Here is a 27,767-nt window from a genome sequence, read left to right as displayed (position 1 = left end):
TCCTTGGTGGAAAAATTTTTATCCTGTTTATTCTCCTGGAAACAATTGTGACAGAAATGAAAGCACAGCATGACATTGCTGCTGTGAAACACCCAAGGCACGAGGCAGCCTTGGATGTCTCCGTGGTTTTTGTGGAAAGTTTTGGGAAAGAAGCTGTTCCTGTGAAGTGCTTTGATGTGGCTAAAGAGTTTCTAATGGAAAACAGCTTTAGGAGAAATCCCTCAACCAAACCCAACCCACCAAGGAAGAATACGGGGTAGAATCAAAGTGCTGGGCATGGGATGGTGTGAGAAAAAGAGGGGAAAATGAAGGAAAAAAGATGATTCCAAGGCAACAGCCCTTGAGGGAGGCCAGAGGAGCCAGGACAGCTGTGCTTTTTCCCAGTATTTGAAGAAGAATCAAACCCAAAGCAATCCCTCAGCAGATGAGCAGCCAGGAGCTGGTGTGGGAGCTGTGAGACCATGAGGACAGGTCCAGGAGAGTACAGAGCCCTCCAAAACCCTCTGGGAACAGGAGTGGGATGACTGGGCACTCTGAAAGGAGGACAGGTGCAAAACAGCGTGTTGGCATTTCTCTGACCCCTTGGACATCTCAGAGGAACAGAAGTTCAGTGGTTCTACTCCCAGAGGAGTAGAATTCACTGGTTCTGCTGACAGAGGAACAGAATTCACTGGTTCTGCTGTCACAGGAACAGAATTCACTGGTTCTGCTGTCACAGGAGCAAAATTCACTGGTTCTTCTTTCAAAGGAGAGCTAAAATGACAAGCAGATGCCACATTTGGGGACACAGCTGCTCCCCTGCTAAGAAGAATCTGTCCCAAAACTCAGGGAGTCCCAGAATGCCTAAATCAAAAGGTTCCACACAGGATATTTGGATCTAATCTTTCTTCAAACTCTGTTTCTGACTTCTAAAGCTGGCTAGGGATTTCCCTGACTGCTGCCACCTCCCCAGATGAATGTAAAGCACATTTCCTCCCTTCCGCCTTTCAAATGAGCTCCCAGAGTCCAAAGTGCTGGGGACATGTCACTCCCTTTAACTGGGTATATGAAGTGACATCTATAACCTTTCAGGAATTGAAAAATGAGCAGGAAGACACATTTCTGTAAGATTACAGCCCTTTTTGGATGGAAAGAGAACAGCTGTGATGAACCCACACATCCCCTGGGTGCTGAACTGACATCAGTGACTGACTTCCTAAAGGATACCACCGGCCTGGAGACCTTACCAACCCCTGATGCCCAGCAGCATTCAGGGAACCTGAGCAGGCAACATATTCCCAGATCATTTCAAGTCTATTAATACAGTTCTGGAGTGAAGAGCTTTCCCTCAAGCCCACAATTGTGATTTGGAAGACTCTGGCTGTGTCTTGCACATCAGTGAGTCACACTGTATTTTCTTTCTGCCTGAGAAACAATATGACTGTGCAGGAAGGAGAAAGGTAAAAGAAGTTTTGATCTTGCTCTGGGTTAAGCACTTGATTTGAACTCAGGAATAAGACCCTGGGTGCTGTGAAGTCACTGCTGGGAAGGGGAAAGGTGGCTGGTTCCATGGAGTGAGGACAAAGACAGTCACACAAGCACAACAATAGAAATGCACCTGCTGCAGGTAAATTAAACCCTTCCTACAGAAGAAAAGAACCTCCCTTGGAGAACAAACACAGAGTGCCTGGGAGATGTTAAAGGCAGAGAACTACAAGGAATTATGTGATAAAACATGTGGATAAAGCCAAAGCAATGGTGTGGAGAAGGGGAAGGAGTGTTTAGGCACATGTTACAAACTTGGGCTTTTACAGAACTGTGCTCATTCCCTTTGCTGAATCTCCTGAATTTCCACACTTCCCTCCCCTGTGATCACCACTGTGGAAGTCTTGGCTGCAACAGTACAGGTTTGATAAGGAGAGGACAGGAGAAGGACCTGGGAAAATATTTAGCTGTGGATAAAGCTCATGAAGAAAAAAAAAACCAGCTCTGAATAAAATACGATTTTGGCTGCCTTTCATCCAGATCTCCCACCAGTTTTTATTTACACATCAACACATGGTAATTCAATAGAGGTTGTGGCTGCCCCACCCCTGGAAGTGTCCAAGGCCAGGTTGGATGGGGCTTGGAGCAACCTGGTCTAGTGGAAGGTGTCCTGGGGGTTAGAGTAAGATGACCTTTAAGGTCTCTTCCATCCCAACCCATTCCATGAGTCTGTGAGCCAGGAACAAAGCAGCAGCTGGCAGTGCCAGGCTCTGACACTCACCCAGTGCTGTAATCAGCACCAGGACCCCTTTCCCAACCTCAGGAATACTTACGGAGTACCCACAAACCTGGGAAGCGGCACTGAATTCCTCTCAGCAGAGTAAAACTGCACATCTGTGGGGAAAGAACTGTGTTCTGTACCATCCACACGCAACCAGCATCGAGGCCCATGTTGGCCCTGTTTCCCTCTGAGCTGGAATTCATATTATCTGGGCCATGGAAAGTGCCAGGTGCCTCCTCTCCAAAGCCATCTGTGATCAAGCAGGACAGTGGTGCTGGACCAGGAGCCTTTCCCACGAAGCAGGAGATACCAAAGCTCAGAGGCAGGGAAAAGCAGGTGATGCGCAGGAGCAGCACTTCCCAGCCTGGTGCTCCTGAGTGTCTCTGAGTGTGGAAGGAGCAGTGACAGTGACAACGATCCCACTGGATCCTCCAGCACCTGCTCCCACCACACATTCCTTCTGCAAGGGCAGAGGTTGCTGCTTGTGAGGTTGAGAAGGGTCCTCAGGCCACCAAAGAAACACAACCAGCACAAGAACTCACACTGGGGGCTTCAGGGGTGGTAAAGTTTCCCGTAGGATTTTCATAGGGCCAAGGGCTCTTCTGTTCTTGCAGCTGCACAGGAAGCCACCTGTGGCCTTGGGCACTTGTATTTTCCCTCTCTTGCATCCCAAAGAGCCCAAAGAATCCCTTCCTATCCCACTGAGGAACAGATCTCCTGGAAATGGCTCTTTCTGATGTCCATGGAGCTGAAATCAAACCACCCAACTGCAGATTCAAGTGGCACCTGCACTAAAGAGAACCAGGGGCCTTCAGACTGGGAAAAAGGAGAGGTGGGAGATCTTTCCACATCAGCTTTTACCTGCCTTCCTTGAATGTGCTTTCTGCCTTTCCATGTTGATTGTGAGGATCCAGAGTGTGGCACCAGGGGACAAGCAGAGCTCAGGGACCCCCCTCTCCAAAAAAAAGGAGTGTAGAACTACTCTGTAGAGACTGGGAGAACCCAAAACCCCACTTCGCTGCCTCAGATAGAAGGGACCAGGTTGCAGAGCACAATGTGCTGCACATCTGTTTCTTCCAAGCTGGGGCTGGTTTGTGCTCAAAAAAATAAAAAAGAGAAAAGAAAAAAAAGAAAAAAAGAGAAAAGAGAAAAAAAGAGAAAAGAGAAAAAGTTTGGGAAGGTAAGGAGAGAGAGGAAGGAAGAGAGGAAGAAAGAAAGAGAGGAAGGAAGAGGGGTTGGTTCTGTATAAGGGCCTGTTTTGGTACCACTCTAGTTTACCCTATAACAAGTGCTTGAAGATGAATAAAAAGGCTCTTACCTCCCTCTGCGTGTGTCTGCAGGGTTTGTCTCAGACATCCAAAGCAGTTCAGGGAGTGATTCAGTGATTCTCCTTCCTCTGGAACAGCTGCTTTCAGTGCCCCTGATTTGCTCTGTGGATACAGAGCTGGATCCTGTTTCACTTTGCAACAAGAGGCACTGGAATTATTTACTTTTCTTAGGACCATTGGAGCACCTTCACTTCCACCTCCTTTCCTCTTCCTTCTGAGCAATAACTTGCTCATGCATGACTAAAGAAAAAGGCTTTTCATGTGGGATCAGACTTACAGGCCCCGGAGTGCAAAGGGATGAATCCTGTGAACTGTCCATGCTCCATGAATTTCTTCCAACTACCCCAAGCAGAGCTCAGCACCTCCTAAAATCAGGATTAATGAGCAACAGCAACAACAAAACTCTTTACAAAATGAGAATGTTGTGCTCACGTTTCTCGGGGGTGGAAGACACAAGTTCTGCAAGTTCCATGACTGGACCTTGACTATGATTCACCTATTCCACTACATCCTTTGGCTTTTCCACTTCCCTTAGGCCTTCTGAGTCATGACTCCTTGAGCTTTGGCCTAAACTCCAAATCAATAAAGCTGCTTCTACTATTTCTCTGTGGTCTAGTAAAGTCCAGATGTAGTAAAACAAAGCCAAACTCATTGAATTGTTATTTCCTTCTGTTTAAAGAATTTAAACCCACAATTTTAAAACATATCTGATTTCTCTTTCTCAGCATAGGGCAGAACTTGGGATATGTGGAAGCAACAAGTGAACAAAAAAATCCATCCTCCTGTGGCTTCCCATCCTATTTCTTCCACGATATTTTCATTAATCAGGAGTGGAAAATGTAAATATTGGTTTAGCTTCTATGCTGCAACCTCCTCTAGGTTTTCCAGAGTGCAAGCTGTGCATCAGCAAACATGACCTGCTTATTCTGGATGTGATCCTAAACCTTCCCAGAGCTCCAGAATATTCTCAGTGAGCGATGAAAATACTTCCCAAGGAATCAGTAAAAAAAAGGGACACCACTTTTCTGGATAGGATGTACTGGTGCTATCACAGATTCACTCACAACTTCCAGTTAAGAGTTCCAGTTACAGTGGGTGGGGCTTATCCTTCCACACCCTCCCAGGATCCTCTGGGTGCAATCAGGGTTGTAACAGATGGGGCTCATTAGAGAGGCACATTCCTAATAAATATCCCAGCCTTGATACTTGTTAAAATCATTAATTCTAACTTTATGCAACAACAAATTATGCAGGGCAGCTGTGCTGGCAGCACAGTAATTTGTGTCAACCCTCCATGGTGACATTGGAAAAAGGGATCTGGGAATGAAGAGCCAAAAAAAGGCAGTGGTTTGTTGTTGGCACGGTTTAATGAAGGTGTCATTAATGAGGCCACTGATTGGTATCATCTGGGTGGAACAAAAGGAGCAGCACTTCTGCTGCCTTCCATTCCCAATGCCAGGACTTGGTAGTCATGGCTCAACAATGGGATCTGCTGGAACATCAGCAGGGTTGGAAATAGCCCCCCAGAACTCCTCAAGCACCTTGTAAGTGATGAGGGGAAAATACGTATTACTGCTGAGCAGATAATGGGACATGCCTGGGTTAGGACTGTCATTCCATGCTCCAGGTGCCATTCAGATGCTATCCATGCCAGTTCAGGTGCCGTTTCCCCACGTGCTCCTTTCTGGTAGCTGTTGGGAAGCAGAGAGGTCATGGATTATTAGCAAATTGCTGGTTGTTTTACTCCAGGCCCAAACTTACAGAGCCAGGCCTGGAACAGATGTTGTCCTCAGTGCAATCTGGACTGTTTGCTTTCCAGAACAGGCTCCCAAATGCCCAAAATATTTTCTATACATCCCCGTGTTACTGGGAAAAGGGTTGCACTGAAAAGGGAAATGGTGCCTTCAGCAATGCCAAGCTCAGGACAATAATGAGCTCAAACTACTGGGATAGTTCCACATCAACAGAAATAGGTAATTTCACCAAACAGCAGGAAAAGTTTGTTTTCCTCTCATTTTATCTGTGGAAATTAGGAGGAATTCTGTTGGATATGCACAGTTGTAAAAACCTTGAGATGGGAAAATAAATCATAGAATCTCAGAATATTTTAGGTTGGGAGGAACCTCAAAGCTCATCCAGTCCCACCCCCTGCCATGGACAGGGACACCTCCCACTAGCCCAGGTTGCTCCAAGCCCCGTCCAATCTGGCCTTGGACACTTCCAGGGATCCAGAAGCAGCCACAACTTCTCTGGGCAACCTGTGCCAGGGCCTCCCCACCCTCACAGGGAAGGATTTCTCCCTAGTATCCCATCTAACCCTGCCCTCTGGCAGTGGGAAGCCATTCCCCCTTGTCCTGTCACTCCAAGCCCTTGAAGTCCAGGAATTTTTCTCTCCACATTTGCTGACATGGAAGAAATTCCTGGCACCTCCACCAGCTGCCCAGGCCTGGCTGTGGGAAGGGCTGTGGACCAGCAGAGGTGCTTTAGGAGGCTGTGATGGGAGAAGGTTTCTGTCTCCTCCTGCTCTCCAGCAACATGTTCAGTGTTCGGCTTCCCCTGGAGACACTCTCTCACACCGGGGCCACCAGGAGCGGGCTGCACCACCCAACACAAGTGATTTGGAACCAAGTCACCCTATGGATCACCATTACCAGCCCTCATACTCTCAGGATACTCCTGCAGCATTGTCTCCAAGGAGTTGACAGAGTATCTGCTTTCTCCTTCACAGATGACAGGGCAGAAAACACTTTCCTTGCCCTGCAGGGACCCCAGCACTAAAAATCCCAAAGCAACACCTTCAACCTACCACAGGAAGCCCAACAGCGGAGGAAGGTACTAGTTTACTCACCTCCTGGGTGCCATATGCTGGAGGGTAATATTTTGGGCTTTTAGGAAGCTTTCGGCTTCCACGTTTTTCATGTGTGAGGAAGTGTCTACCACCAAGGAATGTTGCTCCATTGAGCTGCAAGCAACAGGTCCAAGTATTCCTGGAGAAGAGATATTTGGGTTTAGATAGGGTATTAATCATTTGCTCCATTTCCCTGGAGCAACAGGCACCCAGCTGTGCACCAGGCACAGAGGGAGAGACGTGCTGGAGAGTTAAATCCCACTGTAACCACATCATTTTCCAGCAGGTTGGGTCCAATCCCGGACACCATGAGCACATGTAGGACACAGTGACAAGCTGTGCTGTGCTGTGGCCCAATGCACAGTGACAAAAATCCCAGATCCCTAAAAAGAGATTTCAGGAAGTGGCTGGGTGGAAGGCTGAGCAGAGGGAGGTGGTAATTAGATCAGCGGAGGAAGGTGGTAATTAGATCTGTTGCTCACCACGGGCTCAGCCTTCAGCTGTCACTCCCCCAGTCCAGGGAACTTGTGGAAAACATTCCTGTCTCCTGGAGTGAGCACCCCTCCTCATCATGTGCAAATGGGCATCTGGGAGGGAAACTCTTCCATGAAAGCAGAGGAATCCTTGTCCCTGGATGACCAACTCCAGATCTGCCCAGTGGATCTCAGGCATTCATCAGGAATGAAGTGACAGGTCAAGGAGTAACGGTACAAAGGGAAAGAGGGGAAATTTAGGTTAATATTAGGAAGTAATTCCTCCCTGTGAGGGTGGGGAGGCCTTGGTACAGGTTGCCCAGAGAAGCTGTGGCTGCTTCTGGATCCCTGGAAGTCTCCAAGGCCAGGTTGGACAGGGCTTGGAGCAACCTGGGCTAGTGAGAAGTGTCCCTGTCCATGGCAGGGGGTGGAATGAGATGAGCTTTAAGGTCCATTCCAACCCCTTAACATTCTGTGATTCCATGTCCTCTCATGGTTATAACTCTGAATCCCAACCAAAGAGCAGGATAGATTCCAACATCGGCATGCTGAGTGCTTCACAGAGGTTTAATGTCATGTCATCTGACCACTTTCTGCTGGACTGGTTTTCCAATTGTTCCAGTGTTTATTTTTGACTAAATTTAGAACTAGTGGGACAACTGTGGCCCGGGGACGTGGTGGGGTCACCACCACTCTCTGGAAGTGTTCAGGAAGTGTCTGGGTGTGCCACTCGGGGACATGGTTTAGGGGTGATTATGGTGGTGGTGGCTTGACAGCTGGACTAGATGATCTTGAAGATCTCTTCCAACCTTGATTATTCTGTGGAAATTAGGAATGTTAGGTTTAGATTAGATATTAGGGAAAATTTCTTCATAGAAAGGGTTGTCCAGCCCTGGCACAGCTGCCCAGGGCAGTGGTGGACTCACCGTCCCTGGAAATGTTCAGAAAACACATGGATGTGTGTATTGGGACGAAGTCGGGATGTTATTTTTTGGTCTCTGTTTGGCCCTAGCCACCTGCAGAAGTTTATGGTTCTTCCTGCCAAGACTTCTGATAAAGCAGTGAACTTGGCCTTGGAGGGAGAATTTCTGTGTAAACTGTTTTAATTGGTCTATTGTGATTGGTCAATGGCTCGTCAAGGGCATTTGGAGGACAAAGTGAAGACTCCGTGATGAAGGCACTCCCCCAGCCTCAATTGGGAAAGACCCCCTTCAACTTACTGCACCTGCATGAGGGGATTTCCAAAGTGCTCACGCATGCGCAGGAGGGGTGCACTGACATAACCAAGGGGGTGGGATTGAGAGCCCCTGACGGGGCGGTGCTGGCCACCCCTCCCCGGGGCAGGTGCTCTCAATAAACTTTATAAAGGCAGACACGTTTTCCGGAGGGTTTCGGCTCTTCATGATGGAACAAGTTGCTTTTAGCGGGGACGCCTGCTGAAGTGAGAGCCTGCCAGCCCTTCGGAACACGCAGCTGCTGCCAAGAAGCTCTATTACTGGTTAGAGTGGGTAAGACTTTCCTTACAGGTGACACCTGGGTGAGTAGGGTGTTGAGCCTTCTTTCTAGGGTCTTTTTGTGCACTTTTTCCTCCGCCCTAATCCTTTTCCCTCAGGCGCCTGTTTTTTCCCCTTTTCCCTGTTTGCCACCTTTCATAATAAATAGTTACTTTGCCAACTAGCAACGGTGTTTGGTTTTTTCACCATCCAGAATCCCTCGAACCTGTTTTTTTCCCTGATACAGTAACCCTCTCCCCGTTACAATGTGGCACTTGAGGACACATGGCTTAGTGGTGACCATGGTGCTGGTGCTGATTGGTGGTTGGATTTGATAATCCTAAAGATCTTTTCTGGATAATCCCATGCACATGGAATATAAATATTGTACAACACGCAGGTTTAGAGCACCTTAAAGTTAAGTTTCAGTAACAACTCTGGAAAGATCTCATGAGTCCCCATTTTTATTGCACATTCTCCCTGCAGTGATCCAGTGATTCCAAGACACAGATCTCCAGTCCTCTTCCATATTTTCTGATTTTCAGCCAATAGGCAGGACAGCATATCTCATGGCTACAAAAGCTTTGGTAGACTTAAACAAATTAAACAAATCTAGACTGAATCAAAGAGTCAAAAGTGAACTAGAGCACAATACTTAGGTGCAGTGGATGTTGTTGCAGTGTTACCAAAACCCCAGGCTCTAACCCCAGGTGTTATGTCCTACTAAATTTCCAGCTTCCTGAATTAGAAAGAAATTTTAAGGTTGTGAAAGAAATCCCCAAGCCATGAACTGAGAATGAAATCAAAATGATAAAAGTGTGGGTTGGAAAACCAACTGAATTTGGAGTTGGCCTCCAGGTCAGTGGCAGGTGGAGGCTGTGATGGCACAAGGAGGTGAAGTGAAGGTTGCAGAGACTCTGAATTATTTTCTCTTCCAAGGCAGGCTGATGTAATTCCCACCTTATGCAAAATGCAGGGATAATAAATCTCAAATTTAATCCTCGTTGTCCCTGCCTAGAGCAGGAGAGCAAACCAGCACCTGCACGGGAACACTAGAGGGAGCAGAGACAAGGGAGAGGATGAAGAGGAGCGAAGATAGGAGAGGAAAAGCCATTTCAGCTTTTGAGGTGGCTTTGAGGAGGAGGGGAAGGGAAAGGGGTTGTGGTTCTGGTACCTCAAGCATTGTGTCAAATTTAGTGAGCAAACAGAAGGATGAGTGTGACAGGAATGTGTAGGACAGAAGGCACCAGCTGGATTCTCCTTTTCCACGTGTGATTAAGGATTTGGGTTCTGCCAGGTAAGCACTTTTTGGGCATGACTCGCTCAGGCTCAGCTGGTCTCCTGGACAAGTTGGATTCCAGCTCACTGCCCTGGTGCTGCTGGGCTTTTCCTTCTGGGAAAGGGAGAAAACAGGAAGGTATTTTAGCTTAGTGAGCAAGGCAGACACAACTCAGATCCAGAAAACCCACCCATCCTACCTGGTTCTCCCTCAGGTTTGGACTGGAACTTCCCTAAACCACCCCAGCCAGTTCCAGGCTTTCTCACTGGTCTCCTCAGCGAAAATCCAAGCAGCCCTACCTCCCTTTAAATAACCAGAATATGACAGAGCTGCTCCCTCCCCATCTTAATTCTCTCCCATTCAAAGGTATAAGGAGTTATTAGCACTTCAGGAGTTCATTTTCCAGCTTTGTGCTTTGATCCTCTGGTTCCACCAGGCAACTGTCCCTGAGCTGCTTCCTGACTTGTTTCATAGTTAATTTGTTTGGAGATCATTGGAAGTCCGAGGGCTCCAGGCACTGGGAACGTGCCAATTAGTGTCAGATGATTTAATTTGGAGTGGGGCAGGAGGAAGGAGGAGTTTAAACCGCTTAAAGGCTTGTCCCTCTTGCTACTGAGAACTAGGGAGAGCAGCAGATCTGCTCAGAAAGCCTGTGATTTAAGTTCCAAGAGGTGACCTTGGAGCTCATTTATTTTGGGTGCTCAGCAGATGCTGAGACATGAACTGTGCATGTGAAATACCAGCTTAAGCTGCTCTGTCATGAGGAAGCCAAGCCTCAGCCTCTAATAAATCTTAAAACCACTCCAACAGAAGGTTGGCAAAATAACCTTTTGAGAAGCAGCATTTTGACAGGATTTTTTTTTTAAAACATTAAGTTTTGATTGCTGGACCTTTGCCTTGCAAAGTGCTGGATCTGCATCCCAACACGCTGCAGGTTTAGAGAAAATTTCTAAATGTTGCTTCTTATTTTAAAAATATTCTGAAAAAGTGGATTTGTTTCCTCCAGCTACATTCTGGACTTTAAGAGATGAAACCTTTGGGATTTATCCCAGTCTTATTATATTAACATATTTTAATTGTATCAGTAGAAGTAATAATTAATAATAATGTAATATCTTCATATTAACAGCTGTCAGAATTAGCCCACACCCTTTCATGGAGGTGACACTACCATCAGTCTTTTTTGTGGTAATCCCAGTCCAATTTCTCTGCTGTCCAAAGGCTCCTTTTGCAGGCACTAATTCTCCCTTTAGGAGAACTGTGCAGCTTGGAGATATTAAAGTCAGCAAAACTCTCAAGTACAGATTCATTTTCCAGGTTTTCCACCAGAGAATGTTCCTGAGGTCAGCCCTACCCCAGCACCATTTGCTGAAGAAGGATTCCAGCCTCCCTTGCTGGCACAGAACTCCAAGGAGAATGAAACTGCACCAGGAAAGCTCTACTTTGTACAAATATAATCAAACTACGTGCTGGGGGAAAGCACACACCACAAAAAAAAATAGATTTGCTGACACATGGGCTTTGGCATCGCACAAAGGAGTTCTGGACTAACACAGTTCTCAGGAATCTCCTGGGCACCCCTCATTAACTACACCAGTGAAAACAGTCTTTTTTTTTTTTTTTCAGCACAAATGAAATTGTAGAAGAGTTTCTACTGGCAAAATGAAAAGAATAAAAAAAATCACCCCCTGAAGGGGCACGGGGCCAACGTCCTGCAGTTGGGGCACCACAACCCCCAACAATAAAGGGGAAGTGCAGCTTGAAAGTGCCCAGTGGGAAAGGCCCTGGGGGTGCTGGTGGCAAGGGGGAACACAAGCCCAGGGGGGGAAAGCTGAGAGCACCTGGCTTGCGTCAGTCCCAGCATGTCCACAGGACCAGGGCAGGGCCCGTCCCTGCGCTGGCACTGCTGGGGCACCTCCAGCCCTGGGGGCAGTCCTGGGCCCCTCATTCCAAGACAGACACTGAGGGGCTGGAGCGTGTCCAGGGAAGGGAACGGAGCTGGGAAAGGGTCTGGAGCAGCAGGAGCAGCTGAGGGAGCTGGGGGGGCTCAACCTGGAGAAAAGGAGGCTCAGGGGGAACCTTCTGGCTCTGCAACTCCCTGACAGGAGGGGGGAGCCGGGGGGGGTCGGGCTCTGCTCCCAGGGAACAAGGGACAGGAGGAGAGGGAATGGCCTCAAGCTGTGCCAGGGGAGGGTCAGGCTGGACATCAGGAGGAATTTCTTGCTGGAAAGGGTGGTCAGGCATTGGAAGAGGCTGCCCAGGGAGATAGTGGAGGTGTCCAAGGAAGGACTGGCTGTGGCACTCAGTGCTCCAGGCCGGGGCACAAGGTGGGCATTGGGCACATCAACAAGGCACAGGACGAGAGGAAATGGCCTCAAGCTGTGCCAGGGGAGGTTCAGGTTGGATATTGAGGAAAATTTCTTCGTAGAAAGGGTTGCAAAGCGTTGGAATGGAAGTGGTGGAGTCCCCATCCTTGGAAGTGTTCAAAAAACACTTGGGATGTGGCAGTTCGGAACAGGCTTATTGGTGAACATGGTGGTGCTTGTTGATGGTTGGACTTGATCTTAAAGGTCATTTCCAACCTTAACAATCTCTTGATTCCTTGGCACACAAATCCCATGTTCAATCAGCTCCACAGAACAGCTACAGAACAGGTTTTGAGTGGAGAGTTCAAGCATCCAGAAAATACGGTGGCAGCTGGTGTGTGGATCAGCAAGAACAAAGCTCTTCAGAATAAAACTGAAAGGGGAGAAATGCTGGGGGGGGTCTGTGAAAGGGAATAACTGAGAGATGCACAAATGAGCTAAGGAACTTCTCACAAGTGACACCACTAGCACAGGTGTGAAGGTACTGGGGTTTTTTCCCTCAGAATTGTGAATTCGCAGACCGAGACATGTGCAGGCACAGGAACTCCAAGGCTCCTGGAAGTGCAAGCTACAAACAGCGACCGCTTAGGAATTGAAAAAAAAAAAAAAAAACAACACAAAACCAGTAAAGCTTCAAATCTAAACAGCAAGGCAGAAATTTTACTAAAACTGTTGGGAAAAACAAAACCAAAGCAGAAATGAATCAAAAACTTCTCACAGCTGCCACATTTCCCAGGGTCACAGGTGCTGCTGTGGAAGGAAAACTGGACACTTAATGCAGCAACACATTTTAGCAGAACTGAGCACAATTGGCCAGGAATTTTACTGTGACTGTGTTCACTGATCCTACAGCAGAAAGGGCAGGTAGATCCAAGCAGGGATCACTCTGGAATGCAAGACTCAGATGTCCTCCCATCATTCAGGAACACCCAGGCTTGGTCCATTTTGTATTTCCAGTTCTGCTTCCTCAGGTGGTCGAATGCCCAGAGAAGCTGTGGCTGCCACATCCCTGGAAGTGTCCAAGGCCAGGTTGGAGCAACCTGGGCTAATGGAACATGTCCCTGCCCATGGCAGGGGGTGGAATGAGATAGTCTTTAAGGTCCCTTCCAACCCAAACCATTCTGGGATTCTGTAACTTCTGAAGCCATTGGCCAATTCAAACCGAATTTCAGAAAAACCCGGAGAAAATCGTGTTTTGTGAAAAAAAGAGAGACTGAGTAGAAAAAGGACCAGGAACAGTCTCCTTAAGCAACCTCTTGTGACTAAGAGACAGGAATCGGGTGTCAGCTCATTTGCAATCCCCCAGTGACTCACTCAAATGGGGGATGAAAGGGCATCCTTTGTCTTAAAAAAGCTACCCACAGGAACGTGGGGTAAGATTGTGTTGTGGCTTGAATGACCTTAAGATCAAATCCTGATGGAACAGGAGGGTGAGCTCAGTGTGGTCTTTAAATCTATTCTAATATCCCATTAGCAGCCCCTTCTACAGTGGTGAAACCCCACATTAATTCCACTTGTGCCTAGAAATGAGGCAAAGCATTGTTAAGAACTCCTGTGATGAAATGCTGCTGGCAGAACCGCAGAGCCTGCCTGCCGAGATCCCTTACAAATCCCTGTGGCAGTTCTCTGTAAACAGGCCCTGGAACGGGACATGGCACAGGGAACCAGCTCTTCCCAAGAACAGCTCTTTCTTTGTGACTTCTGTGCCCGTATATCATCACAAGGTAGCAGAGGCAATTTGTGAGGTTCCAAACCTCATCTCTCTGGCTGTATTTTTTCTTCCCTCCAGCTACAATTCTTGTCTCAGGGTATGTGACAGCACTGAGGCTGCTGCAGCAATCAAGGATCCACTCCCAGAATCCCAATTCCAAAGGCAAAAGATTCACTTCAGCAAACACCCAGCAAACATCCCCCACTGCTCATAAAACACCCTAGAAAGGGTATTTGTGGAGTATTGGTTCAGCTGACAGAGCAAGATGCTTAATGATCACTCAGTTCTCATCCCATTCTGACCAAGATTGTTTTAATCATGTCACCACTATCATGATGTGAAGGTCTAAAGCTGGTTATGCTTCCAGGATATCTTATCATAGAATCTCAGAATGGTTTGGGTTGGAAGGGACCTTGAAGCTCATCGCATTCCACCTCCTGCCATGAACAGGGACATCTTCCACTAGCTCAGGTTGCTCCAACCTGGCCTTGGACACTTCCAGGGATTCAGGGGCAGCCACAGCTGCTCTGGGCAACCTGTACCAGGGCCTTCCCACCCTCCCAGCCAAGAATTCCTTCCCGATATCTAACCCTGCCCTCTGGCAGTTTGAAGTCGTTTCCCCTTGTCCTGTCCCTCCATCCCTTGTCCAAAGTCCCTCTCCAGCTCTCTTGGAGCCCCTTTAGGCACTGGAAAGTTTCATCACAGGTGACAAAACCCTATTATAGGAAGATAACCCTTCAACCCCACAGATTTAGCCAGATAGTGCTGTGTACTGGGTAAAGCATTCCTTCTGGCTCTTCCAGCCCCTGACCAACTTGTATTCACTGCCAGGAGCACCCTGGAAGAGCTATTTGACCACTGATCCTGCATTATTAAATGGGAGATTAATTAAACCCCGTAAAGTGTTAGTCATTGATTTTCATGCCTTAAAACCCCCAAGTTCCTATTTCCTAGACCTGTTCCCTGCAGTCTAACATGCACCTGCTCACATTAATGGTGATCACCCAGTATTGGTGTTTTGCCTTTATTCAGCAGGGCAGAGTCCACAGAGCCCTCAGAGTGGGAGTTGGGCTCTGTCCTGACCCAAACACGAGGAACAGAGCTCAGTTAACCCAATTCTGCTCCCAGAATTGCTCCTGATGGTGCTGAGCCAGGAGAGCTCAGTTTGACTCCCCACATTGAGCTGCAGCTGGAAATTATGAAGAACCCCAGCTTTCTATTTATGAAGACCCTGAGATAGAGAAGCCACTGAGAAACCACAACCACCATGGAGTTACTGTGGGATCACTCACCAATTAAAGCCACAAAACACTTTGAAGAAAATGTTTACACTTTGCTCCATAAAAAAGAGTGGGGAAAAGAGTGGGAGGAAAATGTAGCAGGCCAAAAAAGCTGACATTTGTGTAAATACCTGCCTCCAATCCTTCAGTTCCTAACCTTGCAGGATTTCAAAGTCCATCACTTGTTTTAGCACACCAGCTGCTTCTCCCTCGGAGCTGGTTACAGCGGGAGAGTGAGAATGACACCACTTGGAGGCAAACCAGCTTTAGTGAAAAACAACATTTATATATATTAAACACAATATTCCAAGTTAAAAGAACATTACTGAAAAAGCTAAGGCAAATATTCCAAAGTTAAGAAATTCCAGGATCAAATGTCCTGGACAACCTTAATTGGAGCCTCTTGTGTTATGCAGCATTGCTGCCACCTCCAATCACACAATCATGTACTAATTTTTCTGCAGGGCCCTCGCCCCCCTCAGAGGAGAGGGTGGATGATTCTAAATTAATGAGCAGCTATTTAATATTTGTTTTCTCTTCTTGTTCAGTGTGTAGCCCATTTCTGATGGTTCCCCTCCTCAGGGGTTACTCAGAAACAGCTGAACAACCCCCTGATTCAATGTTTAATTACAGAACAAGATAATTTTGCCTCTGCTTAGTTTAACCCACTTCACCAAACTCAGGTTCTGCTCTGAGCACGTGATTAATTTATTCCTGGCTTTTCCAAAGCTTACATTATGAATACATTTTTGATTAACTTACTGTCCCATTTTATTTATATATCTTTCCATTTTATTTTGACCGAGTGGTGAAAAAATTATTAGAAAGTCTCTGTGTTGTAAAAGTGTTCATAAATTTGGGATATCCAATTTAGAAAATGAGATCATGCTTTTTACAGAGTGCTTAGTGTTATATGGGGCTTTAAATGCTGTGAACTCAGGTCCAGCTGCAGCTCCAAGAACACAGAGCAGATATTGCCTCAAATTGAGCAGCCAGAAAATGAGGAGCATCCAGTTAATGAACACTTTGAAAAAGGTTTCATTTGCAGCAACTGAGCCTTAGAATCTCGGTGGTGAAGGCAGAAATTAAATCAAGATTCAAGGCTGCATTGAGCTGTGGAACCACAAAACCCAGGGCTGGGTTATAGACACCCTGAGCTGGGCAAATGCACCTAGAGCCACAAAAATAGGGGAAAGAGAGGGAGAAGTCCCTAAATCACCAGGATAAAGGGACTCACCACTCCCTAGGGTCAGACACACTTCTGCAGCTCAGCTGCCCTGTGAGACCATTTATCCTGCACTTTAACTCATTGCTTGGGCTCTATTCCCAAACTGCTGCATCTCTGTAGGAGAATCAGAGACTTTTTGACAATAAAGCCTGCCAGGCTTCCAGTTTATCCCTAAACTGGTGAGCTTTGTGTGGACCAGTTCAGGAAGGGATGGGAGGGATCCTCTGTCAGTTGTTTCAGCTGGGAGGGGGTGGTGAGGGGTCCCTGGTTCCACACCAGGCTCTGGAGGGGCAGCTGTTTAGACCCCATTTCCTATTTCCTTCAGGTCCCTTTCCATTGCTGCCAAACTGTCTCTGCTTCAGTTCTGCTTCACTTCTGGTTCTTTATCCTATTTTCTTTCCCATTTTCCTCACCAGGTGCTCTTCAGTGTCCACATTCCTGTTCTAGCCCCTGCAGTCACTCCAACAAAGCTCCTGGAGCCAGCTGTTTTCCTCCTGGATCCTTCCCAACCACTTCCTAAACATTCCCTAAACACCATTCCCCCCATGTAAAGCACATCCTTTCCCCTCTCCCCATATGGTACTGACTTCCCACCTTTTACAAAGTCCTTAAGCATTTCCTCCCTCCCACTCCCAGTCTCTGCTGATCAGCCCTGGGTTACCAGCACCTTCCCTCCCCTCCAAGGATGACTTAGCCTGTCAAATTCCAGATTTCCAATCCAAATAGACATCCAGGCACTGCATGGGCTGTGGAGATGGAATCTGCAGGTCCTCAGGTTTCAGGATACACTGTCCAAAAGTCTGCCCCAGGAAACCTGCCTTCCTGAGACTCCTGCTATTGTCCAGAGGTGAGATTCCTCAATCCCTACATTGGGATTCTCCTCTGAAGGAGACTCTATCTGCCATGACTTGTAGCAGTTTATTCTCACAGGGGAACCTTCACTTTTCTGAGTAACTCACAGAATATATTGCACTGATAACTTGGCCAAACTTGGGCAAATTTTAATAAAGAGGCAGAAAAACCTACTAGTGGTGACAAATTCCATCACTCTCAGCTTTTAGTTCCACGTTTCAGGACTAGAAGCAGGAAGACCTCAGAGGGAAAGACTAAAGACCCCAAGACATGCAGAGCTTAGAGAGCCTTACATGTCTGGCAAACTGTCCACAAAGCAACTGCAACTCAGAGAAGAGGAGGGGATAAGGATCTTTTAGCCTGAGATGAGAAAGCAGAGATGGATGCACAGGAAAGCAGAAAACATGGGATTTCTGTGTGTAGATGTCAAAGAATAATAGAACCATGAAATGGTTTGGGCTGGAAGAGACCTTAATGACCATCCAGTCCCACCCCCTGCCATGGGCAGGGACACCTTCCACTATCCCAGGTTGCTCCAAGCCCCATCCAAACTGGCCTTGGACACTTCCAGGGATGGGGCAGCCACAGCTTGATCCACAAAATGAGAAACTGTTGCTCTCAGGTCTGACAGCTGCTGAACAGGGCCCTGTGCTCCTAAAGCTGCTGCATTTCCATTTTAAAAGAAAAATAGAAGTGGGAAGAAAGGACCTTGGGCAGAAAACACAGCAGGGTGTTCACAGCTCATGCAAGTTCCACTTGTGAGAGCATCATCCACTCCAGGACTGGAGAGACTGCCAGAGACACCACTGGTGTTCGGCTTTAACCATCTCCCTACAAAAGGCAAGTGAGGGGACAAAAGGAAATCCCAGAAAAGACAAGGTTGGTGCTGGCAGGGATCTATTCTGGGATCCCTCGAGGTCATTTCAAAGAACACACCAGCTTCTTGAACAGTCCTGACCTTTGCTGTGAAACAAGCTGTGAAACCAGACAAACTGTCCTACCTCCATTATATTCCACATTTCCAGAATGTCCATTCTTTGCTTCAAGTTTTTTCTTCAAGAGGTTTTTGATCTGGTAAAAGAAACACATCAGCTCCCTAGTCACCAGTGCTAGCACTCAAAATTTATGTAGATATGCACAGAAAGAGTTGACCTCAGGGGAAAAATCTAGATTTATATTGCTAGTGCTGAAGCAGAATTCATTCCTCACACAGCAGACACGAAACCAGAGCTGTTTCATGGTGAGAAAAGTCACTGTACAACATCAAACACATTGTTTATGTAGCCCAGAGTTCTGACATTGGTCAGTCCCAGGTGATTTTAGAAATATTGTTACACTTCCAGGGAAAGATTAATACAGGAAATCTACTCCACAAGGGAATTTCCTCTTTACGTGTGCTGAGTATGTGTGTCTTACAGCCCCAGGCCACAATAAAAAATTCTGCTGCTAACTCTGGATGCTCTTATTCCCACATGGACACTGACACCTTCCCAGAAATCCTTCCAGTCTCTCAACCATGGTGCACACCTGCACAAGTGAATTCCACAGGGGAATTCTGTGCTCTGTACAGAAGCATTTCCTTCCATTAATATTATCTGTAATGCCTTTCAATTCCACTGAATTTTTCCTTGCTCTCAAAAACTGTCAGATTAATCAGGAATTTCTGCCTTCCTCCCTCAGTTTTATGTATTTATATACTCCTACCATTCCCCTCTCACCTGCCTCCTTTCTGGAATAAAGAATTCAGCAACTGTCAGTCTTCTTCAGGAGCCATTTCAGAGATAGTGGAACAGCCTGATAATTCCAACAATGCCTCAGAAACCTCAAACCTCATTCCACGTTTTATGATCGGGCAGCATGCAATTAAAATTAGAGAGACTGATAGATCAGCAGTGCTGGGCTAAGCCATTTTTACACCGTGTACTCATCCAGGAACAGGCTGGTAACTGATTTCTTTATTAAGTAAATTTTATCTCTACCAATAAAACCGAACCTTCCAGTTAGGATGGGAGAGAAGAACAACTCCACACAAGCATTGAAACTTTCCACATAATGTGATTTCATTTCGTTCTCTTTGGCTCTAAAGTTTCCTCTTACGCTGCAGTCAATATTTATAACATTAGCAAATGAAAAGGAATTTGATGGCCTGGATTTGATGAGAAACTTTACTTTTAATAACTCCTTTTTTTTTTTTACTGCATTCCTGCTCTGCTCTGGCTAAGGAAAAGCCATATTCCTTCCTTCCCACCAAGGTGGCTGGGGGATCCTGTTTCAATCTCTGTATGAGAAGAGCACCTTGACAACAATGGAGGCATGGAAGGGAGAGAAGAAGAAAACATCCCTTTGGGAGTGATTCCCTTGTACAACACACCTACCTCACAGGGGTGCTTTGATCCGTCGCTGTTTGCAGTTTAAATTTCCAAGAGAAAGGACAATCGGAAAAGATTCCCAACTATAACATTGAAAATAGAAGCAGCAATGGGAATATCAACAGTCTGACTGGGACACCAGGGATTTCCACACTGATGAAGAAGGAACGTTTCAATGCAGGGTGAGAGAGAAGCTTTGGGCTATTTTTCAGAGCTTGAAGAACTTCTCAAGGAGTTATAAACACTCATTTTCCTTCTAGGCCTTGAATTACTGTCAGAACATATCAATGAACTTGGAACAGCATTCCCTGTCCAGAGATCATGAGCACAAAGGCACTTTGGTCTAATGCATAGGATTGTACAATTCCAGAGTGGTTTGGGTGGGAAGGACCTTAAAATCATCCTGTCCCACCCCCTGCCATGGGCAGGGACACCTCCCACTATCCCAGGTTGTGGCAACCTGGCCTTGGACACTTCCAGGGATGGGGCAGCCAAAGCTTCTCTGGGCGACCTGTGCCAGGGCCTCCCCACCCTCACAGCCAAGAATTCCTTCCCTAAAGTCTTACTGAATCTTTACTGAATCCCCGATTGGAAGTTTTCCTGGAGTAGATAAAGCTGTACCTTATAAACCTGTTCCTGTCCACAGCCCCCCGAGAGCCACAAACTTCCAACTGACTGATACAATTTCTGACTTGTCATAAGCTTTAAAATAGAGAAGATTCAGGAAGTGGCAAATTTGACAGTGTGAGGAATTTGAGTGTATTAGTCACATTGGATTAAGAACAAGTAGTTGAAGAAAAGATTAAATGTAGCATCAAAATATATTAGAATCTTGTCAGACATTCCTTATTGGTTTAGTTATGAGTTCAGAGGCAAAGTGTTGGGGAGAGTTAAATGTAATAAAACTGGAGGAAAAACTCCCCTTGCACCAATGCAAACTGGTGGAAATTTGTATTCCCAGGCCTTTGCATATGTATATGTGTGCATATATATAAATATGTATGTATGCACACACATTATATATAGCTTTTCCAGTTGATATAAGACATAAGAAGCAGTGTATAAAAATATGAAAGGAAAGTTTTATGAAATGCAGAAGACAGAAAACTTCAGTCAGTAAGGAAAAAAGACCTTGGGGATGAAATATAAATAAGGGGTAACCATGGCGGTAAAAGTCTTTGTTGGGATTGTTCTTTACCTTCCACTGCTATCCAGAAATACAGAGAGATTGCCAAAAAATAAACCCAAAGAAAAGATCTGAAGTTATATCTACAGAGGGTATAACTGCTGAAAACCAGGCTTCTGCTCCCTTGAAAAGGGAGTTACACGTCCAGCTCAGTGTCCAGGTAACAAAGCCCAGGTTTTCCTCCAGACTAGCTGAGAAATGCCCCATTTTTGGTGTAAAGCACAAGGAAGTCCTAGCTGTGTTTCCAGCGGGCCTGGATTGTAGTAAAGATGCCAAGTGCTTTTTCTCCACCCCATTGATCTGCCCTGGAAAAGAATCAACTGCAATTGCAATTCCTCCCTCCAGCGTGAGCAGCTGCACTGCCCTCATCCCTTTGGGATCCTCAGGAAGAAGGAGGTGGAACAGGCACAGGTCACTCATTTGTTGGGGAGAGGAAAGCAAGGGATGTGAAGCTATTCTCCAGGGAGCACTGCACTGCACACCAAAGGATTCAGGGATGTGTTTTCATGCACACCAACATGAAAGTTGCTTTCCTGATGTGATATCCTGATTTATATCCTCTCTGATCCAGAGGAGCTTCATTAAGAAGTTTCCAAGGATCAACATTTTGACTGTTTCAGCCTTTAAGTGCCAAAGCTGGTTCATTTTCTGCAAGCTGAGGGAAGGAGAGTCACTCTGTAGGCAGCTGCCACTTGTTCCAGGACTGTTTGAGTCATATTTGGGTGTGCAGTGACACACTCCCCTGTACTTTCACACTAACTGGACACATCGGGTCTCTTGGCTTCATTGTGGCAATCCCTTTGCTTCCCAAATCCCTTCCATCTTTAGGATGGAGCTTCTTTTGGGCAGGATGCTTCTGTAAGCGAAGGAATGAGGTAGCCTACTTTACAAAGCTAATTTCTTTCTCCAAGTGTGGACATGAGGAAGGTGGCAGAGGGTGGGATGTGACTTCAAAGCAGATGGAAATGCAGAAGAACAGTTGCTTAGCACCTATAAAAGTCAGGCCCACTTCTTCACAAGAGATGTGTGTATTTAGGAATCCATATTTAGCAATCTGCATTTGAATTTTGGCCTCTAAATAACCTAAACCCATCACAGCTCTTTTGGAATGTGTAGATGATTAAATAAACAATGAGATTAAAAGTCATAGGGATCCTGCTGCGGTCCTGGCACCAACCAGCTCCTTGGCACTCGGGAACAGCTTTGCTATCTATTAATGAATGACAGGGAACAGAAAAAGGTGCTGTAAAAACTAAATTCCACAATGATTCCTCAGCCAGTGGGACAATAGGGATCAGCCAGCAGCCTTTGTCTGAGCAGGAGATGCAAATTAAAGATTGGAGTGATTATTAAACCTGGACTATTTCTGTGGGCACAGGAATGTTTGAGAACTGGTCTGTAGCATCTCTTTCTCTGGGAATAAATCGATACAACACGGCAGGACAGAGGTAAAGCATCTCAGAAATGTATTTTTAAAAAGGCTGTAGAAATGCTCGACAGGCAGGGCGAATGTGCTCCAAAGCACTTGGAAGCTGAAAATATTTCCTTCACATTCTACTCCTTACTCGATTAGGAAAACTCACCCGATAAAAGGAGCACGAAAGTACCCTGTAATGACACAGTAAGGGAAGAAAACAGAAGCGTTTCATTCCCATCAGCATCTCCTGCCTTTGTCTCAGCCTGCTCTTTAAACCCGGCTTATGCCGACACTATTAATGTGGGTATCTGTGACCAACTCCGGGTTTTTATGTTACTGACCTGATTCCGCACTAACACGCTCCTCCCAGCTCGGTGAAGCTCCCCATGTGATCCATTCTTCCCCCTAAATAAAGTTGACAAATCTGGCTGTGCTCAGAGTGCTGCCGAGGGGGTGCGGAGCTCTTCCCCTCTCCGCAGCTGCGGCGCCGCCGACGCACCGGGGCCGCGCCGGGCCGGGCTCGGGGCTCCAGCACGGCGGGGCTCGGGGCTCCCAGCACCGCTACCCCCTCTGGAGGAGCCCAGCGAGCCCAGCAGGATGCGGCCGGAGCAGGTGAGCGTGCGTGTATGCTGCGATGGATCCTTTGTGCGGCTCGCGGGGAACTGGAGGAGGGAGGGGGCAGCGGGGGCAATTTTTTAATGGGCAAAGCCCGAAGGTTTGTTCCCTTCCCCGTTGCCCCTTTCCCAAGGGATGTGCCTGATGAGCCGATTCCCAGCAAAGCCCGTTTTCCCCGAGTACGGACAGCGCCTGCGGCAGCGGGGCCACCCGGGCCGGGCACGGGGGAGATCGGGAATGCTCCGCTGCATCCTGCGGTGCTGCTCTGGCCCCCGCAGCCCCCCGGGCGGGTACTCGGGCGTACCCAGCGCACGGCGCTGGGGCTGGCAGGGCACGGCACTGCACGGTACCAGCGTACGGGCTTGGCACGGCACGGCACGGCACTGCTCAGTGTGGTACCAGCGTGCAGGACCGGCACAGCACCGTGATACCCGAGTGCAGGGCTGGCACAGCACGGCACAGCGGCAGCCCCGGCCCAGGCTGGCACAGCACGGTACCAGTCTACGGGCTGGCACGGTACCAGTCTACGGGCTGGCACGGCACTGCACCGGGCAATGTGGTATCTCTGTACAGGCTGGCACGGCACGGCACAGCGACAGCCCCGGGCCAGGCTGGCACAGCGCGGTGCCAGTGCACGGGCTGGCATGGCACGGCACGGAGCGGTACCGGTGTGCAGGACTGGCACTGCACTGCACAGCACAGTACCTGGCACAGCACAGCACCGTGACACCCATGTGCGAGGCTGGCACGACACGGTACTGCACATTGAGGTACCAGTGTGCTGGACTGACACCATCCCTGAGCAGGTTCCAGGGCTGGCCTTCTCATCCCGCTGTCCCCCAGCCTGGCTCGTGGCCCCCCCGGGTGTCCTGCTCTAGTCCCAGGTGTGACCCCCTCCCTCCCCTGGGTGCAGCTTCCCACAACCCCTTCCTACAGACCCACATCATCCTGCTCCTGGCACAAAGGTGTCCCTGGAACCACCTTCCCCCTCCTCTCATGGGATGTGCATCCTCCTCTCCATCCCCACCGGGGCTCCACGGACCCCCCATTCCTTCCCATCCATCCCACACCTTGTCCTGCTCCCTGTGCTTCCTGAACTCCTCACTCTCCTAAGAGATGATGCCCCCATCCCATGCCCTCCCAGGCAGGGTTCAGCAGTGCCCTGGGATCTCTCACACATTAACTGATCCCAAAGGCATTTCACTGAACTTTTCCCATTTGGAATGTGATTTGGAGCTAAAAGGAAAGTCTCTGCAGCAAGCACTGACTGCTTAAAGTCTTCATTCCCTTCTCCCCCCCTTACCTATCCTTGAGCCTCTGTGCTGGGATCAGTTCACTGCACAACAGTTCAGCCGCACAGAGCCCAGTACTGGCTTCAGACTGGGACAGAAGGGCAGTGAGGAGGAGGGAAAGTGCTTCCTTGCTGTCCTACACCTCTCAAATCACAAGGAGACTATTCCCAGATCGTGCTGTGAGAAAAGAAATAAGATTTGATTCCAGAAATGTACAGACACAAAGTAGCTACCTCTAAACTGACATTCATCACTCCCCCTCCCAGCCCCTGCTCCCTCCCACCCTTTCACTTATTATTTTCCTTGCATAATTTGAAAGGTGAAAATCCCTGAATACTGAATATATGGCAGTTCTAGACTGTGTCTGTTCATCAGGAACAGCCACAGTGGCTGCAAGGTGAAGAGTTTTCTTTTAAAATGAGTTGGATGAAAAACTTGAATGTTCAAACAATCTTTTGCTCTTTAGCCTATTAAAAAAAAATGTTATTCCTGCAGCAGTTTCAATCTTGGCAGATTTTAGATCCAAGAGAAAGGCTGCAGAGTCTCCCATTTATAACTGCTTTCCTTGCTTGTGGTAGGGAAGGAGAAATAGGGAGAGGAGATATTAAATAGGGAGGGGGACACAAAACCAGATCTAATTTGTTCATCCTTATCACAATCAGCCCAGAATTAGAACCCTCCTTCACCTGCACAGTAAATGAGAATAAAGAGGCCATTGATCCTATTTTAGGAGGGTTTTTAGGTTTTAGGTTTGTTCATTTGAATTCAGCTCTAAACAGCTTTCAGTTTTCATTTACCCTCTAACTCAAGGGAACAATTAAACATCCACCTGTACCTGCACTGGTAAATCCTTGTTGTGGCTCCAAAAAACTAACCAGAGCATTGGGGCAAATTGAGCTTAAAAACAGGTAAATGGGGAAAAATCACTGAGCAGGTTTAAGTTCAGCGTAGGCTTGGGAACTGCTCACTCCAGGGCTTTTATTTACACAGAATAACATTTCAAATACAGACCAAGAGAAAAATTCCCAGGTTGCCTCTCTGTGATCACAGGATGCAACTGCCCCTGATTTTGGAAGGTGTATGGGAAGAACAGCATAAAAAATAAAGAATATGAACTAAATCAGAAAAAAGACCAGTTTCAAAAGGAGACAGAATCCCCATTTCAAAGGGGACTTTTTTTAGCTGATGATCTAAGCCTGTTCCTTGAGCAGGAACGGCTGATCAGGAAAATCCTCCCTCCAAAAAGAGGAATGGTGGTAATGCTTTGAGAAAAACAATCTCACCTGAGTTTTTAAAAGGCAGTGAAGCCTATTTCCAAGTGAACACCATGAAGGAACAGGTCTGCTCAACTGCTTAGAGAGCAGCACTTTGATCCAGCACTGTTTCCCAAGTTTCAAAGGGAAAAAAATCCAAACCCTTTCCTAAATGTAAGCCTGTGAAAGGAATAAACCTCAGTGTCTCTTCCTCACATGTTTCTGTGCATGGCTAAGCCTCAGTCCACGCACCTATGGGGAGCACTGAACAAAAGCTACCCTAAAAACATCATACAAGGACTTCACTGATCAGGATAAGAAAATTCCAGGACAATATACTTTAACTATATAGACAAGAAGGCTAAAACATGGATCACAGGTGCCTTTTAGTGACACTGGTTTAGGGAGGGAATTCATCAGGTGTTCCCTCTATGACTGATGTGTAATTTGTTCCTGGTAAAAGGCAGCAGCAACTTCCATAAGGATTTGGGCTTTGTACAGCCCAAAGATCTGCCAAAATATGCAGTTACAGGCAGGCTGTAATCACACCTCAAAAAAGCTGCTCTGTTAATCAATCACAGTTACACTAAATTAACATGTTATACTACCACAAGTCACCAATAAAACCAGAGGGATGAATATCAGCTTCAGAGAGAGCCCAAATCTAAACACAGCACTGTTGCTTCAATGAATTTATGCTTCAGGGATTAATGAATTAAAATTAAAACCTTAAAACCAGAATTAGCTCCATGTGGGTCCTCTGTAAAGTTAATGCCCAGGAAAACAGTCCCTTCTGTTTCTGGCCCACAGGAGCTCTGCTGGAACCCAAAAGCAGATTCCTGAGCAGTGGCACATCCTGAAACTTCCCCCTAAATCCTAGGAGCTGTTTTGCTCAGTATCTTTCCAGGCAGAGGGAAGATGGGATCAGGTTCTGCTCTACAATTACTTGATTTTCTCAAACATCAAGAAATCCCTCAGAGTTCTCTGAGCCCAGAGCGGCTTCAAGGAAAATGAGAATCCCCTCAGATATTGTTCCTTTCATAGGAACTGGACTTTCTATTGGCTCCTGGCTCTGGCCAGTGCTGGGATGAGTTCTCACAAGCGCTTCCAAAACTGGCAGCCTTTTTTCTCTTCTTGCAGAAGGAAACCTCAAGTGTAATGAAGACAGAACAGGCTGGACAACTGCTAAGAGCAGAGTCCTCTTGTTCACCAGGATAAAACTAGTCTAAAGTGAGAGACCGGGGCTAGAACTGTGTACACTTCATTAAAAGATTAATTGACTTGCTTAATCCTTTATCTAAGATGCCAGTTATAGCACTGGATGTAATCAAAAGGGGCTTATGCAAATTCCATTTCCAAGGATGACCACATGTGAAAATCTAATACAGGTAATTTTTCCTCTTTTATTTTGGGATTAACAATAGAGAAGAAAAAGGCATAAAGAGGTTTTTTGATTTGAGGACTTTCCAGATAAATCTATGGTGTTTAACACCTACAAACCTGGTGACACTGCAAATATCCCTGAAGTGTCTTCCTGGAACAAGCCATACTAAAAAGGATAGAGATTCTACAAGGAAGGAGGAAGCCTGGCTGAAAGATTTCCACCTTAAGATTTAAAAAAACACTTTAAGCAGCCAAAAATAAATATTTCTGTGTAAACAGGTACATATTTAAAACACTCCTAAACCTTTTGTTCTTACATGGGGGATTATAGAAGATGCAGCAAGGCTAAAAATCTCATTACATGTTTTTCAAAGCCTTTTCTCCTTCTTCCATTCCTTCCTCCTCTCCTTCCCTCCTCCTTGTCCCCACTCCCATTTGTTCCCACTCCCACTCTGCCTTTTGTCTGCTGCTCCACAGTTCTGGAGGAGGAGGAAGAGCCATTTACATTCCAGGTTTCCAGTATGATGGAGACCCTTCATCCAAAGGTTTTTCACATCAAAAAGATGCAAATTCAGAGAAAAGGAGCCTCATTCTTCTCTAATGCAATTAAAATGGAAGAGATAATTTGAAAGGCAGCAGGGAGATTTACAAGAAAGCTGAAGGCAAAAGGAAAGCAAGGCTGAAACTGTATTAAAAAATCAATGTGTATTTAGGGTTATATAAATAGTAGAAGTAATTCAGCATTGGCACAGAGAATGTGGGGATGAGAACACGAGAGAGACACACAGAGACAGAAAACAAGACTCTCCTGCTACTGATATCAGATTTCTTATATTAACTCACAAGGAGCAGGTTTATAGTTTCAGGTCAGTCACCTTAACTTCGGGAAAATGTTTTTGTGTTGCTCTGAGAAAGACCTTTTTCTCACTTGCTGCTGGTTTATCAACCTCTATGGTACTTATCAACCATCTTTAATCTCCAGCATCAGGAAGACAAAGGAAGACTGAGTTCCTCAAAGGTCAGGGATGAGAAATCAGCTTCCCACTGACAAGGAAGGTGCAGGAGCTCATGTGATTCATCCTTCTGATGAAGCTGAAGATTCCAGACATCACCAAACTTGCTCCTTCCTTTGAAATACAGAATCGGAAA

General features: G+C 46.7%; 1 protein-coding gene and 1 long non-coding RNA gene across 7 annotated transcripts in view; both read right to left on the bottom strand.

Annotated features, from left to right (window-relative positions):
* Window positions 1-5,132: 5,132 nt before the first annotated feature.
* Window positions 5,133-7,849, bottom strand: LOC127472995 (uncharacterized). The gene is made up of 3 exons (XR_007905228.1): window positions 6,904-7,849; window positions 6,422-6,560; window positions 5,133-5,264 (listed from the first exon to the last, which is right to left on the bottom strand). It is a non-coding gene; the product is annotated as an uncharacterized LOC127472995 (long non-coding RNA).
* Window positions 7,850-8,684: 835 nt separating this feature from the next.
* The window catches only part of CUNH8orf48 (chromosome unknown C8orf48 homolog), a 43,741-nt gene continuing 24,658 nt past the window's right edge, over window positions 8,685-27,767 (bottom strand). The window contains exons 6-7 of one of the 6 annotated variants that reach the window (XR_007905127.1): window positions 9,562-9,771; window positions 8,686-9,439 (exon numbers count right to left, since the gene is read on the bottom strand). Coding sequence is in view for 4 of the 6 variants with exons in the window: in XM_051791279.1 (XP_051647239.1) it covers window positions 27,603-27,745 (143 nt within the window). In the remaining 2 variants the exon portion in view is untranslated. Of the gene's footprint in view, window positions 9,772-18,130; window positions 18,175-23,993; window positions 24,160-26,823; window positions 27,746-27,767 lie in introns of those variants that run through there. The other 5 variants (XR_007905102.1, XM_051791302.1, XM_051791317.1 and 2 more) reach the window with 5 other exon arrangements.

The sequence above is a fragment of the Manacus candei genome, unplaced genomic scaffold (assembly GCF_025592945.1).
Source record: "Manacus candei isolate 608988 ecotype Guabito, Panama unplaced genomic scaffold, ASM2559294v1 h1tg000003l, whole genome shotgun sequence".
In the NCBI taxonomy this organism is placed as follows: domain Eukaryota; kingdom Metazoa; phylum Chordata; class Aves; order Passeriformes; family Pipridae; genus Manacus; species Manacus candei.
The sequence above is the reverse complement of the archived record's forward strand: the minus strand, read 5'-3'. Positions and strand labels throughout refer to the sequence as shown.